Source organism: Bufo gargarizans, chromosome 2 (genome assembly GCF_014858855.1).
Source record: "Bufo gargarizans isolate SCDJY-AF-19 chromosome 2, ASM1485885v1, whole genome shotgun sequence".
Lineage (NCBI taxonomy): Eukaryota > Metazoa > Chordata > Amphibia > Anura > Bufonidae > Bufo > Bufo gargarizans.
In genome coordinates, this window is record NC_058081.1 from 329,956,233 (window position 1) to 329,974,115 (window position 17,883).

Below are 17,883 nucleotides of genomic sequence, written 5' to 3' on the forward strand. Positions count from 1 at the left end.
ATGTCATAGACAAATATACCGTGCACAATTTCGGATTTATCTGATTACTCACCACAAAATGAAACCTGTGACCTGAAGTTGATGGAAACGCCATGCTTGTTGCAGATGTAGGCATAGTGAGCCAATGAATTGCAAAGACAATTACTGCCACATTTACACGCATCAAAACGACACAACTGGTAATACAATCCCGGACTCACATAGGAATGACATGGTGCAAAAAGTTCCTGATTGATAACATCACAGTGGGTTGCATATCCAACTGGAAAAGAAAATTGTTATATTTTTTTTCTCATACTTCTTTTAAAGTGAACAATCTCACTTTACAGTGATACAGATGTAAAAACGAAATTGCATAGCACACTGTCACGATACCTTCTGTGACAGAGGTTAGAAGATCAAAGAGACTGACTGCACGTGAAGTTAACTGACAGTCTCTTGATTCTCAGTGTTGTGGTTTGGTAATGACCACACCTCTTGCCAGGTGCAGCCCGTGGTCATTACAGCATTCCCTACTTAGTTTGGTCTCACACTTTATACCATGCGGTTGATATTCTCTGTTTGGATTTGGAAGAGTTGGTGTGTGGACCCTACCTGTGTTCCTGCTCATCCATTTTCTATAAGATAAGTTGTACTGCTCTTTGTATTTGGTTGTTCCCCTGTTCTTGTTGTTACTGGGCCTCAGGGAGACATAAACTTGTAACGTTCTCTAATCTTCTTTGCTTAGACCAATTGTGTACAAAGGTTAGTTTTGGAGGGATTCCAAGTGTTGTGTGGAAGCCATAGCAGCACGACTCCAGAGTTAGTGTAATGCAAGTTGAGCATATATTGTTTATTCTAGATTTAATTTCCGTTCAATCTTCCTGTATAATGGGGCAGTGCAGAACCAAAAATATGTCCCAGAGTTGTGGAGTTTTGAAACTAAGAAAATATCTAAGCGTGAAGGTTTAATAAGGTACCCCTCATGAGACTATATATGAGATTACATATAATACTCAAATGTATTAAGTTTTACAGTCCAGCCACCCAGAGAGGCAAGTTTAATACATGTCCCTACAGAGTTGTAGACATCTCTTCAAGTGTATGGCCCTGTAATACAAAAGTAAATCAGGAAACCCAAAACTGCCCATGTTTCTTCTCATCTTCGCCTTACGCAATACGTGACCTTTTTTTATTCCACAGAAAAGACATAAATAATGCTTTGACCTGGGTAAAAAGGACCAAGGTAAAAATATAGGGACCATTTGCATATGATATAGAAATTTAAGCAATATAAAGGATTTTAATAAGTTCTTACGTCCCATCCATGACACATATTGTAGGGTAAAATTGCAAGTAGGATCATACATTTTGCAGTAATGGCAAAAGATTTGCTTGTTACAGGTTATAGGCCTATTTGTCAGTTGTTTTGCCAGGTAGGTACGTTGGGGAAGGGTGCCATTTAAAAGTAGTAACGAATTGTATGGATGGAATCACGCTGTCTGGCACTGAAACACTGAGCGCTTCTGATGTCATATAGTTGACCTTGAAGTCAGAGAGGGTTCCAGCTGCGTATCTGTGTCCCGTGTGGTTGCGACTTTATGTAATATAGATCTGACTGAGTAATATTGTTGGAAAACCTCTGCTATCTCTGTAGGTTGAAATATATTAGTTCCAGACGGTGATTTAATAATTTATTTGATGGGATTGTCTTTTTTTCAATAAGTGAGCATGTTCCCCTTATCTTCATGTGCATAGAATAAATATATATATATATATATATATATATATATATACAGTTGTGTTCAAAATTATTCAACCCCCAATGCTGTAAAGGGTTTTAGGGAATTTAGTGTACATTTGTAATTGTGTTCAGAATGAAATCTTACAAGGACTTTTTAAAGAACCAAATGCAACTAAAATGACATCAATTGTTTTTGTAATACAGTATTAAATTTTTTTTGGTGATTTCTTCATTGACACAATTATTCAACCCCTTAAAGACTACCACTCTTAAGAACAGAGGTTCATTCAAGTGTTTTCGATCAGGTATTGAAAACACCTATGGATGTCAAGGAGCAGCAATCAAGCATAATACGCACCAATTAGGCAGATTTAAAAGGACTGTGATACTCAGCTCCTTCTAGACATTTACTGGTGTGTTTACAAACATGGTGAAGTCAAGAGAATGGTCCAGGAAGACAAGAGAAGAGGTGATTTCTCTTAACAGGAAGGGCAATGGCTATAAGAAGATTGCAAAGATGTTAAACATACCAAGAGACACCATAGGAAGCATCATTCGCAAATTCAAGGCAAAGGGCACTGTTGAAATGCTACCTGGTCGTGGCAGAAAGAAGATGCTGACTTCGACTGCTGTGCGCTACCTGAAGCGCAAAGTGGAGAAAAGTCCCCGTGTGACTGCTGAGGAACTGAAAAAAGATTTGTCAGATGTGGGCACTGAAGTTTCAGCTCAGACAATAAGGTGCACACTGCGTAATGAAGGCCTCCATGCCAGAACTCCCAGGCGCACCCCCTTGCTGTATCCAAAGAATAAGAAGAGTCGACTGCAGTAATGCCAAAAGTCATGTGGACAAACCACAAAAGTGGGTTCTGTGGACTGATGAAACAAAATTAGAACTGTTTGGGCCTATGGATCAACGCTATGTTTGGAGGAGGAAGAACAAGGCCTATGAAGAAAAGAACACCTTGCCTACTGTGAAGCACGGCGGGGGGTCAATCATGCTTTGGGGCTGTTTTGCTTCTACAGGTACAGGGAAGCTTCAGCGTGTGGAAGGTACCATGAATTCTCTTCAGTACCAGGAGATATTGGATGAAAATGTGATGCAGTCCGCCACAAACCTGTGGCTTGGGAGACGTTGGACCTTTCAACAGGACAATGATCCCAAGCATACCTCCAAGTCCACTAGAGCATGGTTGCAGATTAAAGGCTGGAACATTTTGAAGTGGCCATCGCAGTCACCAGACTTAAATACGATTGAGAACCTCTGGTGGGACTTAAAGAAAGCAGTTGCAGCGCGCAAGCCTAAGAATGTGACTGAACTGGAGGCTTTTGCCCATGAAGAATGGGCGAAGATACCCGTAGATCACTGCAAGACACTTGTGTCAAGCTATGCTTCACGTTTAAAAGCTGTTATAACTGGAAAAGGATGTTGTACTAAGTACTAAGATTGAATGTCACTTGGGGGTTGAATAAAACTGATAATGATGTGAGCACAGAAAAGACATTTGTGGTTATTTCATTATAAATGTTATGTTATATTTGTCTGACTTACAAGTGCCTCTTTGATTTAATTGTAAACAAGATGACTGAAATGATCAAAATCAATGTCAAACTGGCCAAAACACTCAATTTCAGTGGGGGCTGAATAATTTTGAACACAACTGTATATATATATATATATATATATTTTTTTTTTTTTTTTTATATATTTAGCATATTTAAAGAGCTTCAATGTAACAAGATGATCTTTAAATTCATGCTTCAATGTAACAAGGTCTTCATGAGCCTGAAGAGCTTTTGATCGTTTAGAAAGCATCTGAGTTTGAGTGAGGAGAGAGTGCAAGTTGTTTTTTTTTTCTCACTTTCTTGATCCTACTTCCTAGCGCTACAAATTAATCCCTCGTGTCTACATAGTGTGTTTCCTAGGTGGTAATTTGTGAGTTGTCTGCAGATGTGTTTTCCTTGAAGAATATAGCTAATCTATTCTAGAGTGACAAGTCATCAGTTTCTTTGTCTAACAGCATCTTATCAAGGTGCCAAATCCATTGTCTGGCTGGCAGGTTATCAAGAAGCAAAGAAATGGAGGCAGTGCATAAACTGTAATAAGTCTGATATTAGCCATTTTAATCTAATCTTCTCTGTATAAGAGTCTGATATAAAAAATAAAAATATAATCAAGTCTCTGGAATGAATTGTGAACCACGGAGAAGTAAGTAATATTTGGAGGACTTGCGTAGTAATCTCCATGTGTCTAGTTAGTAGATGTGCCTCTTTTATCATCTTAGTGTCCAGTGATCTCTGTGAATGTTGGAGGGACCAGAGGATGCATCTAAGGGTGGACCAAAGGCCACATTGACATCTCACCCTACAATTTTAATACCTTCTGCAAACACATATAATTTTCGATAGGGTTTTCTTGAGCCAGTTTATCTGACCAATATTAGGAGACTAGAGGCTGGTCAGACTTTAAAATGTGTTTCTTGAAAGACATATACATCAGTTTTAGATTTTCTCAACAGCATGATCACTTGTGAGTGTTTCTGGGGTATATTCAAGCCCCTAGCATTAAAGGGAGTAAAAGTAAGATTAGCTATGAGGTATACACAACTGCTGTGAACTGTTGGTCCAGATAGAGCTTGGTATCCATATGGTCCAGGTAGGGAAAGCTGCCTCCAGGGGAAGAGGGGGAAAGAATAAAGTGAAATAATACATACAACTCTTGAAAGGTAAATTAGAAGTACCATAATAACAGTGGTTATGTTTAAGCCATCGGGATACTAAGCATTGTCCCGGATAGAGGGAGGGAGGCAGTGGCGTAACTAGAAATGACTGGGCCCAACAAATTTTTAAACGGGCCCTCCAACAGCAACGTCTTTGCAACCCCCGACTCCTGTGAAACCCCACTCCTGTGCAAGTTAAGATCGCTCTCTCAGACAAGGCCTTGCAGAAGCTCCGTCCATTTCCTACAGTGTCTCTGTATATAATGTAATTGTATAATACTGTTAAGTGGGCCCGCAGGTAAAAACTTTTAGTCCACCTCCTGGGTGGGCTCCTTCTGAGTTTGGGCCCCAAAGCTGCCACTTCCCCTATAGCAGCGCCTATGGAGGGAGGTATGATAGTCCATTTTGAACCTTAACCTGATCTGTAAACACAAACCTGTGTGCCAATTTAGAAATAGGCAATATTATGCTCAAAACTAGTACTAGTTACTAGTCTGTAACAAAATAGAAAGACTGGTGAGTCCAGAGAGGTTATCTTTTGTTATCTAATGCAAAGCGCTGGGTGTATCAAACAAAATATATTTTAACTTAATGATATGCACTTAAGGGCTGAAGAAGAGAATGCCCCTTCCACATAATAATCAATATAAGAACTCACCAACAAGAGAAAGTAAAGAAACCTATGGCAAAGTCTAATAAGCTGCCATGAAGAATTCAACCTTAAAGGATTTGTTCTTTCCCACTGTTGTCCACTTCTCAGGATTCGGTAAGTTGAACCTGGAGAAGGTAGACAGTCATCCACAATGGTATCTCCAAGGGTGCTATCTTGAGCAGAGACCACGGCCTTGGTAAGTCCGCCGGAATCTTGATGGTGCATCTCTTGCCCTCTGTTACAAATGTCAGGCCAAAATTATAAAGTGACTGAAGGTGGAAGGTGCTAAGTCCTGGACCAAGAGAATCTTGTTTCCTTAAAATTAAAATTCTTTGTTCTCTTCTGCAGGTTTAAGTATGGCTGCCTTGTCAATGTAACTAAGCAGACTGCAGACCACATCTCACAGAGGTTCTTGCCTTTTGGTTGGAGCCACAATGACCACTGTATTCATTCCACTGTGATGGTGGCCACTTGATCTGCCCCTGAAAAGGTTGAAAAGATCTGGGCAGCTGTAGAGGATAAGTCATTGTGGATAACAGTTTATTGTAGGCTTTTGATTCTAATGTTCTTACGGCAACTCCTGTTCTCTATATCTTCGATGAGACAGAATGCCACATTCAGAGAATCCAGTTGAGCCGCACAGTTTTGTTGAATAGCTACTGTATGTTGTTTTCCAGTATTTCGACCCTATTTCCAAACTTTCTTACTGCAGTTTTTTGTCTCTTAGTTCTTTATGGCTGGTGCCAGGGCCTGGATAAAAATATGCTTACTAAAAGAATGAAATAGAGGGACAGTTGTGATCTGAGGAGCTCTTTGTTTTTACCGCTTTAAGTAGGCTATCAACATCAGAATCTTCCTGCACATGAGAATCTAATAGCGTGTCAGGCACCAACTTGCCCGAGCACAACAGTGAGGCTCAGGTCCTCTATATTTAGGGAACGTTTAGAAGGGACAGTAGTATATGCTGTTGATTTAATGTAGCATATGTGCTGGAATTCTGCAGTATAAAATCTGCACCAAATGGTATGAATTTTGTTACGAAAATCTTTCTTCTTATGCCACTCCAGGAATGCCCAATGACCGTCATTTTCTCATTTTAACAGTTCGTTGGATACAACTGCCAGGCACCTGCTGCACCACAAGGTACTCTTCATATGTAGTTTCAGGATGCAAGGGTTAAAGGTAAATATAACTTTGATTATTGGGTAAAATGTATAAAGTGGTCAACTATTGGCCCCATGTGGCTTCTTTATGTAGTTCTCATACAAAAGGGGCATTTTCAGGAGATTGCTGGCCACAATAATTTGCATATTGTGCCATGCACCTAACCAGCTAAACCCCATTCTAGCAAAAGCCTCTGTTTGGCTAACATATGGCAGCTACTTCTTTTCAGACTCCTGTCCCTCATGGGAATAATCATGTGGTCATGTTTGATCCATACACCATGTTCGGCCCATCTGATATTAACTGTAATACATGTTTAAAACAAAATACCATCCGGTTCATAGTATATATATATGCATCGTTTTCGATTTTACACTTGAAATATGGAAATCATTCTTTTTTTGTAGGGATTTATGTCTACAGTATTAAAAAACGATTTCTGTTCTTTTAGTAGTTTTCCACTTGACAGAATGAAGGCCTGCACTGGCGGTGGTTCCGCCAAAATTATGAAGACACGCAGTCTTACATTTAGACCTTTTTCTACGCCTAAAACAGGCGTAAAAAATGGTAAATGAGAGCCCTTCCCCGCCCATGCCTCCCCCACAATTTTAGATCTGGTGTGAGTGGGGACGTCGTAGATTGCGGCGTAAGTAACTGTTGCGCTGCAATCTGTTCCTGAAATACTCCTAATTTGGGCGGATTTCAGATTGATAAATACCCCCTTAATGTGTACATTTTTATATTTATTCTCAGTCCGTTTTTGAAAGTTCTTCATTGTTTGTTTTCTTTTCAGAGTATATAGTACAGGGCCCATTTTGGTTTCTCGTTTCTCCATTTTCGCGTTTTCCTCCCAACGTTTCAATAGCCATAACTTTTTAAATTTTCCATTCATATAGGCATATGAGGTTTTTGGGGTTTTGACATCACAGAGTTCACTGTGACATAACGTCCTTATTCTGTGGCTTAATATGAATACGGCGATACCAAACTTGAATATTTTTTTTGTGGATTTTGGGTAAAGAGTGAAATATAGAAACAACAGGGTGATCCACCACAATATATTCTGACTGTTTATCAGTCACAACTCCCAATTCACAGCCTTTATTCCCACTATTGATTGACAGAGCTAGATGATGTTTTCAACGGCTGACCTGTCAAACAAAGTGCAGAGGGTGCAGCAGTTGCAGAGAGAGCAGAGCCTCTAATCTCAGCTCTAGGAATTCCCTTTAAGTTTTCATTTAGCTGCATATACATTTAAAATTATTGTTTTCCAAAAAGGAGGCTCAGTCTTATACCTATGAGCTTACCATTTTGAAGATTAGTGTCACATGGATCTATTACAGGGATGTTTACTGGAGTTAAACAAGCTGATGATATTTTCCAGGCATTGGCATGCAGTTGTGGGGTTCCTTCAATCATACCTGCTGGAGATCTGATAAGAAATATAAGGGATTAGGAATTGAATATATGCAGCCTATACAGTACATTGTTGATTGATGACCTATCCCTCAGATAAGTAACCAATATCAGATCAGCGGCAGTCTGACTCCCCGCACCCCTTCTGACCAGTTTGCAGTAGCTGCTATACATATAGGAGCTTTGTACACTGCAATTTGGTATCTAATTGAGACACATTTTTGGCATAATCAACTTAGTAAATTTGCCAAGTTATATTGGCTGGCTTACTTTGAGACAGATCTATAGGCAGAATTGTGGTGCAATTTTGGTGCAAAATGGACTCCATCCACTTTCCCATGAAGATCCTTTGTGCTAAGCCCTGACCGTTGTCGAGCATGTGGGAAAAAAGTGTAGAAACCCTTGACATGCCATTTTTTCACCACTTTTTAGATTTTTTTTGGGAACAGACACATTAGTAAATATGGGCCAATGTGTGCATATTGAACAACAGGCATGCACATTAAAGAAAAGGACTTGATCTTTACTTATTGATTAGCAAAGGAAGTGGCAGCCACTAAATATTGCTTGTCCACAAGAAATTATTAGATAATATAGGGATAAAGAAGTTTCAAATTCTTGTCTGAAAGTATGACAAGTTTTTGAAACAACTCCATTTTGATTTTTGCTATAGGCCTCCTCTAGCCCTCTGTGTATGGCACTGCTCGTTGGCTTTTTTTGTCTTATAATAAGCACTTATTGTTTTCACTTTGGTATTAGGAATACACAAGGATATCAATATAATGTGTCATAAGGGCCATCCTCACACTAAGCACTCAAACGACCGTTGGATATTTTGTGGTCCGCAAATTGAGGATCCACAAAACACGGATACCGGCCAGGTGCATTCTGTATTTTGCAGAATGGAATGGCCAGCTCCTAATAGAACAGTCCTATCCTTGCCCGTAAAGCGGGCAATAATAGGACATGTTCTATTTTTTTTTTTTGCGGCCATGTGAACATACAGACCCACAGTGCACAAGGAGTCATTTCCATGTTTTTTGCAGTTTCATTTTGGATAATGTGTTATATTTCTGTTCCTCATTTCTAGGGCTGTTTTTTATCACTCAGGTCAATCATGTATTTAATTATATTCAATAAATATAAAAAGAAAAATCCCATAGTCTTACAGAAAGTCATCTCTTAGATTGCCATTAAATGTTCCACATAGACCCAATGTTCTCCTCTTCCAGGAACTACTGGCTTGAATGTAAAGTCTGTCGCCTCCTTTAGCAAACTGAATTCTTATTCCAAATTTTGTCTTCAGCTGTACAAACATTGAGGACAAATTTCGAACCTCAATATCGCCTGTAGAAAAAGTACAGAAGTAGATTATAGATGAAGACGAAGGGGACTACTGGCAATCTTTGTGTTATATTACTACAAATATATCCCAAGTTTATGGGACAATGAGCCCCCTAGTGGTATGCTGAGAATGCACTGCAAAAACAAATTATTGCTACTGTCATTTAATTGACATTTTTCTGATGATCTTCTAATAAACACACTTTAATTGTAGTAATCAAAGCCAAGGTTACTTGCAACTTGAAATTAGGAATGAGGAAGTTTGTATTATTATTTTATAATTCCCTCTCTACTGCGTTAATCATCTCCTCATACAAGACTTTCCTTCTGCCTCCCCTTTCTTCTGGAACCCCTTCCCTCTTTCCATCCGATATACTCCATCCAGCATATAACATCTAGCCTAGAGTAACTCAATCAATATTCGTACACTATCTCCACCTAATATGCCTACAACTGCTTATTCTTTTCCTGAACCCTTGTACTATATATATTTTGCAATTTATTATACCATAGATTGTAAGCTCGCATGGGCAGAGCTCCACATCTAATGCATCCTGTAAGACATTTTTTATATCTGTCTTAGGCCTCTTGCACACAAACTTTTTTTTTTCTGTTTACGTTCCGTTTTTTGCTTTCCGTATACGGAACCATTCATTTCAATGTATCCGCAAAAAAAACGGAAGGTACTCCGTATGCCTTCCGTTTCCATATTTCCATTTTTTCCGTTCCGTTCAAAGATAGAACATGTCCTATTATTGACAAGGATAATACTGTTCTATCAGGGGCCAGCTGTTTCGTTCCCAAAAAAACTGAATGCACATGGACATCATCCGTATTTTTTGCAGATCCGTTTTTTGCAGACCGCAAAATACTGAAAAAGGCATCTTGCACACGACCGTATGGCTTTTCAGTAATTTGCGGTCCGTAAAAAACGGATCCAAAAAAAATACGGATGACGTCCGTGTGCATTCCATTTTTTCCAGAACGGAACAGAGCTGGCTCCTGAGAGAATAGTACTATCCGTGTCCGTTATGCAGACAATAATAGGACATGTTCTATCTTTGAACAGAAAAACTGAAATATGGAAACGGAAGGCTTACGGAGTACCTTTTTTTGCTGATCCATTGAAATGAATGGTTCCGTATACAATCCGTATATGGTACGCAAAAGAACGGGACGTAAGCGGAAAAAGAAAAACGTTTGTGTGCAAAAGGCTAAAGCCATACGGTCGGGTGCAAGAGGCCTTAGGCTACATTTACACGAACGTATTTTGTTTCCGTGTCCATTCAGGTTTTTTTGCAGATAGGATGCGGACCCATTCGTTTGAATGGGTCCACAAAAAATGCGGACAGCACACCGTGTGCTATACGCTTCCGTATGTCCGTTCCGTAGCCCCGCAAAAACGATAGAATATGTCCTATTCTTGTCCTTTGTGCTGACAAAGATAGGCATTGTTACAATGGATCTGCAAAAAAAACGGATGCCATAAGGAACATTTTTTTTGGCAGATCCACAATTTGCGGACTGCAAAACACATATGGTCGTGTGATTGTAGCCTTAGGCTAAATTCACACGATCGTATGTGGTTTGTGGTCCGCAAATTGCGGACAGAATGGTGTGCTGTACGCATTTTTTGCGGACCTATTGAAATGAATGGGTCTTCATCCTATCCACAAAAAAAAAAAACGTAATGTCTGACATTACCGTACTTGTTTAGCGTACTTACAGTTGTTTGGGGGGGGGGGGGTTAGCCACTGATGCTGCACTTGGTGCCAAGCATATAATTTTGTCTATGTCTAGAAACAGAGGCATGACAAGCAAACATGGGCCCCATCCAAAGCTTCAAATAGGACCCCATTCGATCATTAATGTAAGTAGTATGTGAATTCAGAAAGTGGAAAGATTTTTGTGGTTACTATGGCTTTTAGTCTGTCTCTTGAGTGTTTTCACAAATTTTCTCTTTTGCACTTCATTATTACCGGTGACAATATAGTGATGAAGATGGACTATCTCATAGCAGATGCTATTTCTGCTATCTTGGTAGTCATCTTCAAAGTTTGGATTTTCTGTTTCCACAGCAGAGAAAAGTTCAATTTCTGTTTGTAGACCTGTACATCTCTTATGAACTATCAATTCTTCTACAGCACATTTCCCCATCAAATCATGGTAACTACCCAACCAGTAGTTATATGTCTGTTATTCATATCGTATTTCCCTAGAGAACTTACCATTCAGCATAAGACCTTGGTTAGGACCAAAATGGACATCTCCATTCCTTAAGATAGTGACCTGTTTATTAATATCCTCATCCAGCACAAGTGTGATTGACTGAATGCATGTATGGTCAGAGTGCTGAAGAAGAAAAAAGAACAAAAAATCATTACAAAGGTGTTTTACCTTATGTGAAAAATGGTGTTTTGGTCCCCTTAGATGCCAGGGCCAATGTGCAACTTCTGTCTGTGCACCCATTGCAGCTACAGCCCTGAAATAATCATTAAAGGGCATCTGTCAGCAGATTTGTACCTATGACACTGGTGACCTGTTACATGTGCACTTGGCAGCTGAAGACATCTGTGTTGGTCCCATGTTCATATGTGCCCGAATTGCTGAGAAAAATTATGTTTTAATATATGCAAATGAGCATCTAGGAGAAATGGGGGGGCATTGCCTTTAGGGCTCATGCACATGATTGTATGTATTTTGTGGTCCGCAAAACACGGATCCGCAAAAAAAAATGGATGACATCCGTGTGACGTCCATGTTGCATCCATTTTTTGAGGGTCCATTGTAACAATGTCTTTCCTAGTCATCTCCGTTTTTTATCAAGCCCCATTGAAATGAATGGTTCCGTATACAGACCAGTAATAAAATGGAACAGTAACAGAAGAAAAATATGTTTTTGTACATGAGCCCTCTAAGGGAGTCTTTTACCTAATCTGAGTTTTAGACCGCTCAGATCAGGTTATAGACTCTTTAACCCTCATTACGATCATACCTTTGTCTTATGTGTCCCTCGCCCAGATAATGAAAATAATACTTTTTAAACTTATGCAAATTACCTTCTGAAGGTGCCCAGGGGCGGCGTTACTGGGCGATGTGCCCAGAAAAACACACCTCCAGCTGGCGGACGTCACGAGCGGCACCAGAGGACGGCGGGATGGGAACCGGCCCGCACCTGCGCACTGCTCTGCCCATTATGGGCAGATGAACAGCTTTTCATATTGCGCATGCGCCGGCCAACTAAAGACAGCCGGCCGGCGCAAGCGCAATATGAAAGGATGTTCCTCTGCCCATAATGGGCAGAGCAGTGCGCAGGTGCGGGCCAGTTCCCAGCCCGCCGTCCTCTGGTGCCGCTCGTGACGTCCGCCGGCTGGAGGTGTGTTTTTCTGGGCACATCGCCCAGTAACGCCGCCCCTGGGCACCTTCAGAAGGTAATTTGCATAAGTTTAAAAAGTATTATTTTCATTATCTGGGCGAGGGACACATAAGACAAAGGTATGATCGTAATGAGGGTTAAAGAGTCTATAACCTGATCTGAGCGGTATAAAACGCTCAGATTAGGTGAAAGACTCCCTTTAAACCTAGAGGCTCTGCTTTCTCTGCAACTGCCACAACCTCTCCACTTTGATCGACAGGTCAGGTGTGATGACATTTACACCGCCTGTTCCTGTCAAATTTGAGAAGGTGAGGCAGTTCCAGAGGCAGCAGAGCTTCTAGGTGTAATGGCAACGCCCCTGTTGCTCCTAAAGGCTCATTTGCATATATTAATACATCATTCATCTCAGCAATTTGGGCACATATGAACATGGGACCAACACAGATGTCTTCAGCTGCCAAGTGCGCATGCTACAGGTCAGTCCGTTTATTGGGTACCAATCTGCTGACAGATGCCCTTTAAGACGTAATAGTCATTGTAGGAATCAATAAATAACAGTAAAATAATGGATTTCATGATACACCGCCCCATCTTACTGTCATGGTTATGGGTTACAACTTGATAACCACATTAGTCCCTCGCACATGCAGATTACGGAGTGCAGGACTTGAGGGCATTCTCAGGGAGATAAAGTGTAGTATCATTCTGTCTATCTTAGCTGTTCATCTATCCACACAGCAGAAGTGCCTCGCTTGGCTCTAAAAACCAAATACCTGCTGCATGGGCTTAGATTCCAGGACTTTGAAGGTAATCTAGTCCTAAACAAAGAAGCGCTTGTGTAGAACTATTTGTTGGTTTTAGCGTGGCTCTTCAGTTGGATGACATCCTAAAATTTGTATGTTCTATCAATGCTCAACTCAGACAAGGTCTTGAGTCCAGATAGTCAAGTGAGAAGCTTCATTCATCTGCCTTGTGGTAAAGTGAAGTGTTTCTTGCCAATCAGAAGATTGATGTAGTCTAATAAGACACCTGTTTGTGTTGTAATAAAACTGATTCTTGGGCAATCATGCATGGGATATTCGAGGAATGGCAAAGCAATAATACAAAAGACGTGTCATTTTCTATAAATCAGTAAATTGAAGATTTTTTTTATATACATGTCATGTGGCCCCATGTATACAAACTTATATATGAACTGTGCTCTACCATTGTGTAGTAGATAAATCATTGACTCAAAAAGACCTTACATTTCTTCAAGTGAATACCAGATGTTGTCTTAAAATATGTCGGCCACCGTCTATGAGCAGTGCTTACTTGGCCTGTATTTTCTTCGCTGTTAGCTGCTTATCTGCTTTTAAGCTCCTGAAACGCAGCTATGATCAAGATGAGCGAATCAACTTCGGATGAAACAGCCAAAGTCGATTTGCATAAAACTTTGTTAGAATACTGTACTGTGTTGGCTCCGATGAGCCGAAGTTATTACTTTGCGAACTTCAAAAATTAATTTCTACTGTAAAAAAAAACTTGGACCCAAGTTCGGTAAAAGGGTTTTTACAGTAGTAAATCATCTTTGAAGTTATTACCCGAAGTCTCGCGAGACATTGCAAAGTAATAACTTCAGCTCATCTGAGCCAATACATTCTAATACTGTGCGGAGCACTCGCTCCGTACAGTATTCTAACAAAGTTTTATGCAAATCGACTTTGGATGTTTCATCCGAAGTCGATTCGCTCATCCCTAATCACAACTTATCTGTGCTCACACTGCCTGTACATCTGGCAGTGTAATATAGCCCTAAAGGGGTATTCCCATCACATACAATAGGGGCATATCGCTAGGATATGCCCCCGTTGCCTGACAGGTGCAGGTCCCACCTCTGGGACCTGCACCTACAAGGAGAACGGAGCGGGGAGAGCGGTGACTGGAGGACGCCGGGTTTCCCAGGGTCCCTCCACCACCAATCGCTTCTCCCATACAAGTGAATTGGAGCGCACCGCGCAGCCCCTGCTCCTATTCATTTCTATGGGGCAGACATTTTCGTCGACCCTATTGAAATGAATGGAGTGTGGTTGTGCATGTCAGTGCACCTATCAGACAATGGGGGCATTTACTTTAAAGGGGTTGTGTCACTTCAGCAAATAGCATTTATTATGTAGGGAAAGTTAATACAAGGCACTTACTAATGTATTATTATCGTCCATATTATCTCCTTTGCTGGCTGTATTCATTTTTTTGTCACATTATACACTGCTCGTATCCTTGGTTATGACCACCCTGCAATCCAGCATCAGTGGTTGTGCTTGTATACTATAAAAAAGCACCAGCCTATGTGAGCTCCCAAGATCCCGACCACCAGAGAGGCTGGAATTTTTTCCTATAGTGTGCAAGCACGACCACCACTGATGAATTACAGGGTGCTTGTAACCATGGAAACGAGCAGTGTATAATGTGATGGAAAAATGAATCCAGTCAGCAAAGGAGACAATATGGACAATCACAGTACATTAGTAAGTGCCTGGTATTATCTTTCTCTACATGATAAATGCCACTTGCTGAAGTCAGACAACCTCTTTAATGGAGAAGCATGCTTTATTTAATATTACTATTAGTGTTGAGTGAATCAAAGTGTCCGAAGTGGACTTCGATTCGAATTTCAGGGAAAATTAGATTTGCCACAAAGCCGAATTTCCTTATGCTTCATGGTAACTAATCGATTTTCCCTGAAATGGGGTAAAGAAAAAATAATACTCACCTCATCTGTTTAAGCGTGAAGAGCCTGCCGCCGCCATCTTGATTAAAGATTTTGCGCGGTGGTGGGCTCTTCGTGATCAAATGGATGAGGCAAGTATGATTTTATAAAAAAATGTATTATAGACCTTAATATTAATGTCAGATGCCGCAATCAGAGACAAACGCAGCATCTGAGGGTTACAATGACGGTGAGCGACACAATCGCCGTTCCCGTTCATTGCACCCTCTGCTTTCAAAGAAATGTGCTTTGTGATGAAATAATTTGTCACAAACAATTTTTTGGGTAAAATTCAGCACAGCAACCTAATCGAATTTTCAAGAACTTCGCTCAACACTAATTGCTATACCCTAATTGATATTGTTTACTTTATGCAATAGGAAAGTAGTTTTTAAATTTCATAGTACATTATCCAATATTTCATGTTATTTGCCAAGTTGTCCTTACCTGGTCACAATAAGATTTCTGCAATGTGATTGTAAATTTATCTTTTCCAGTTCCCTTCACCAGAATGTACTGACACAATCCCAGGAATGTGAAATAACGCCCATCAAAAGTTGTGAAATGAGAATCTCCAACCACAGAGCACTCAGCTGTCAAAGAGAAGAGAATTTCTGCAGTAAAGACTGTGTAACGGTAGATTAAAAATGGATCGGTACTAGTTTTATCTGTTACCGCCTATTATTGATGGCAGTAGTGGACATCTCAGGAGGTCCAGACCACCCAGTGCCCATCCACTGATGCCTACGTTTATTGCTTTCTGACCACTGCAAGAGCTCTAGGCTCACGCTACATTAAGCAAGCTTGTGGAATAAAGCTCCTGCCTGAATGTGGACCCTGTAGCAGCCACATCATGGCCACCTGAGTAGGAGTTGTGGATGACATTTGAGCACTTACTGCCTGCATATACCATTCTGTTGAGTCTCCTACAAGAAAAAACCTAGGGCATATGGGTTAGGGCTCGTTCACACGACAGTGTGAAGCCCGTGCCCGTATTGCGGACCGCATTTGAGGATCCGCAATACACAGGTCCCGTTCCGTGGCCATTCCGCATCACGGATGCTGACCCATTCATTTCAATAGGTCCGCAAATCCGGAGATGCGGAACAGAACCACGGAACGGAACTCTACGGAAGCACTACGGAATGGCGGGATCGCGGACCCATTCAAGTGAATGGGGCCACTATCCCTATGCGGCTGCCACACGGCAGGTGCCCGTGCTTAGCGGACCGCAATTTGTGGTCCACAGCACGTGCACAGGCTTCACACGGTCATGTGAACGAGCCCTTAGGGTGTTAGGGAGTAAGAGCCCTTTACTAAAGGCCGTCTGTAGGCAAGTGCCGCCTGTGCCAATAAGTAAATAAAGCCCAACTCCCTGTAAAAACTGAAAATCTTTCATGCAAAATCTTTACTTTTGATCCACTATCCAAATTTACCATCAGGCTACTATGAAATGTCTCATTCTAAGAACTGATAGGATTCAGACCACGGATTTGTCTGCAGCTAGAGTTACATGTGGATTATTGAAAGGGTAAAATCCACAATAATTCAAATCCACATCAAAATCTGCATGTAACGAGAGGCTGTTTCAGTGGATTCTATATGTACAAATCCATGGCATATAATGGTGCTTTGTGGGAATTCATAGATCTTTAACTACTACACTTAGCTAGCTAAATAGATTACAATATTGCAATAAAATTGGAATAGCAGTTTGGAGAGTTTAGAACCAGCAAATTTACAAGTAATCCAAACAAACATAATAATATAACTCTTAAAAATTTCACTTTTGCAAGAAATAGCAGTAAAATAATAATCGTCTTAAGGGTTTACCTGGACATTCATGTTCTGTGCAGTTCCAAACACCAGCCAGTGCAAATACTGCAATGTAGCATTAAACATGCAGAAATCAGTTCCATATATTCACAATATTTACATAGAGTATACATGCATGTATCTAACAACATACTAGTAGGTTAACTTGCTATCTATGGCATTGGACCTAGTGTGAATGCCTGTAAGTAATTAGACCGTGAGCTCCACAGGGCACAGGGACCAATGCAAATACAATCTGTGTCCGTGTACAGCATTATGAAATATGCTGGTGAAACAGAAAAATCTATAGATGTGATCATGTTGTTATCAATAATTACCACATGCTGCATTCCTGTTCTATTTTAGAAGCCGCTGGGTAGGCTGTCCCATGGTAGATGCAGGGGCAGCTAGTCACAGAAACACAGGAGCCGTTGTCCAGGATAAGCCCTAGTTCAAGAAGAAAAGATAAGCCACTGAGACTGTATAGTCATACACATATCTTACTAAATGTAAATGTTACAACTAGAGTTGAGCGTACACCTGGATGTTCGGGTTCGAGAAGTTCGGCCGAACTTCCTGGAAATGTTCGGGTTCGGGATCCGAACTTCGTCCCGAACCCGAACCCCATTGAAGTCAATGGGGACCCGAACTTTTCAGCACTAAAAAGGCTGTAAAACAGCCCAGGAAAGGGCTAGAGGGCTGCAAAAGGCAGCAACATGTAGGTAAATCCCCTGCAAACAAATGTGGATAGGGAAATGAATAAAAATAAAAATAAAATAAATAAAAATTAACCAATATCAATTGGAGAGAGGTCCCATAGCAGAGAATCTGGCTTCACGTCACCCACCACTGGAACAGTCCATTCTCAGATATTTAGGCCCAGCACCCAGGCAGAGGAGAGAGGTCCCGTAACAGAGAATCTGTCTT

General features: G+C 40.7%; 1 protein-coding gene across 1 annotated transcript in view; it reads right to left on the bottom strand.

Annotated features, from left to right (window-relative positions):
* The window catches only part of OTOGL (otogelin like), a 198,907-nt gene that overhangs the window by 146,703 nt on the left and 34,321 nt on the right, over nucleotides 1-17,883 (bottom strand). The window contains 8 exon segments of the mRNA XM_044277229.1: nucleotides 53-262; nucleotides 7,564-7,688; nucleotides 8,842-9,019; nucleotides 11,245-11,368; nucleotides 15,589-15,734; nucleotides 16,975-17,008; nucleotides 17,010-17,022; nucleotides 17,295-17,403. Of these exon segments, the coding sequence (XP_044133164.1) occupies nucleotides 53-262; nucleotides 7,564-7,688; nucleotides 8,842-9,019; nucleotides 11,245-11,368; nucleotides 15,589-15,734; nucleotides 16,975-17,008; nucleotides 17,010-17,022; nucleotides 17,295-17,403 (939 nt within the window).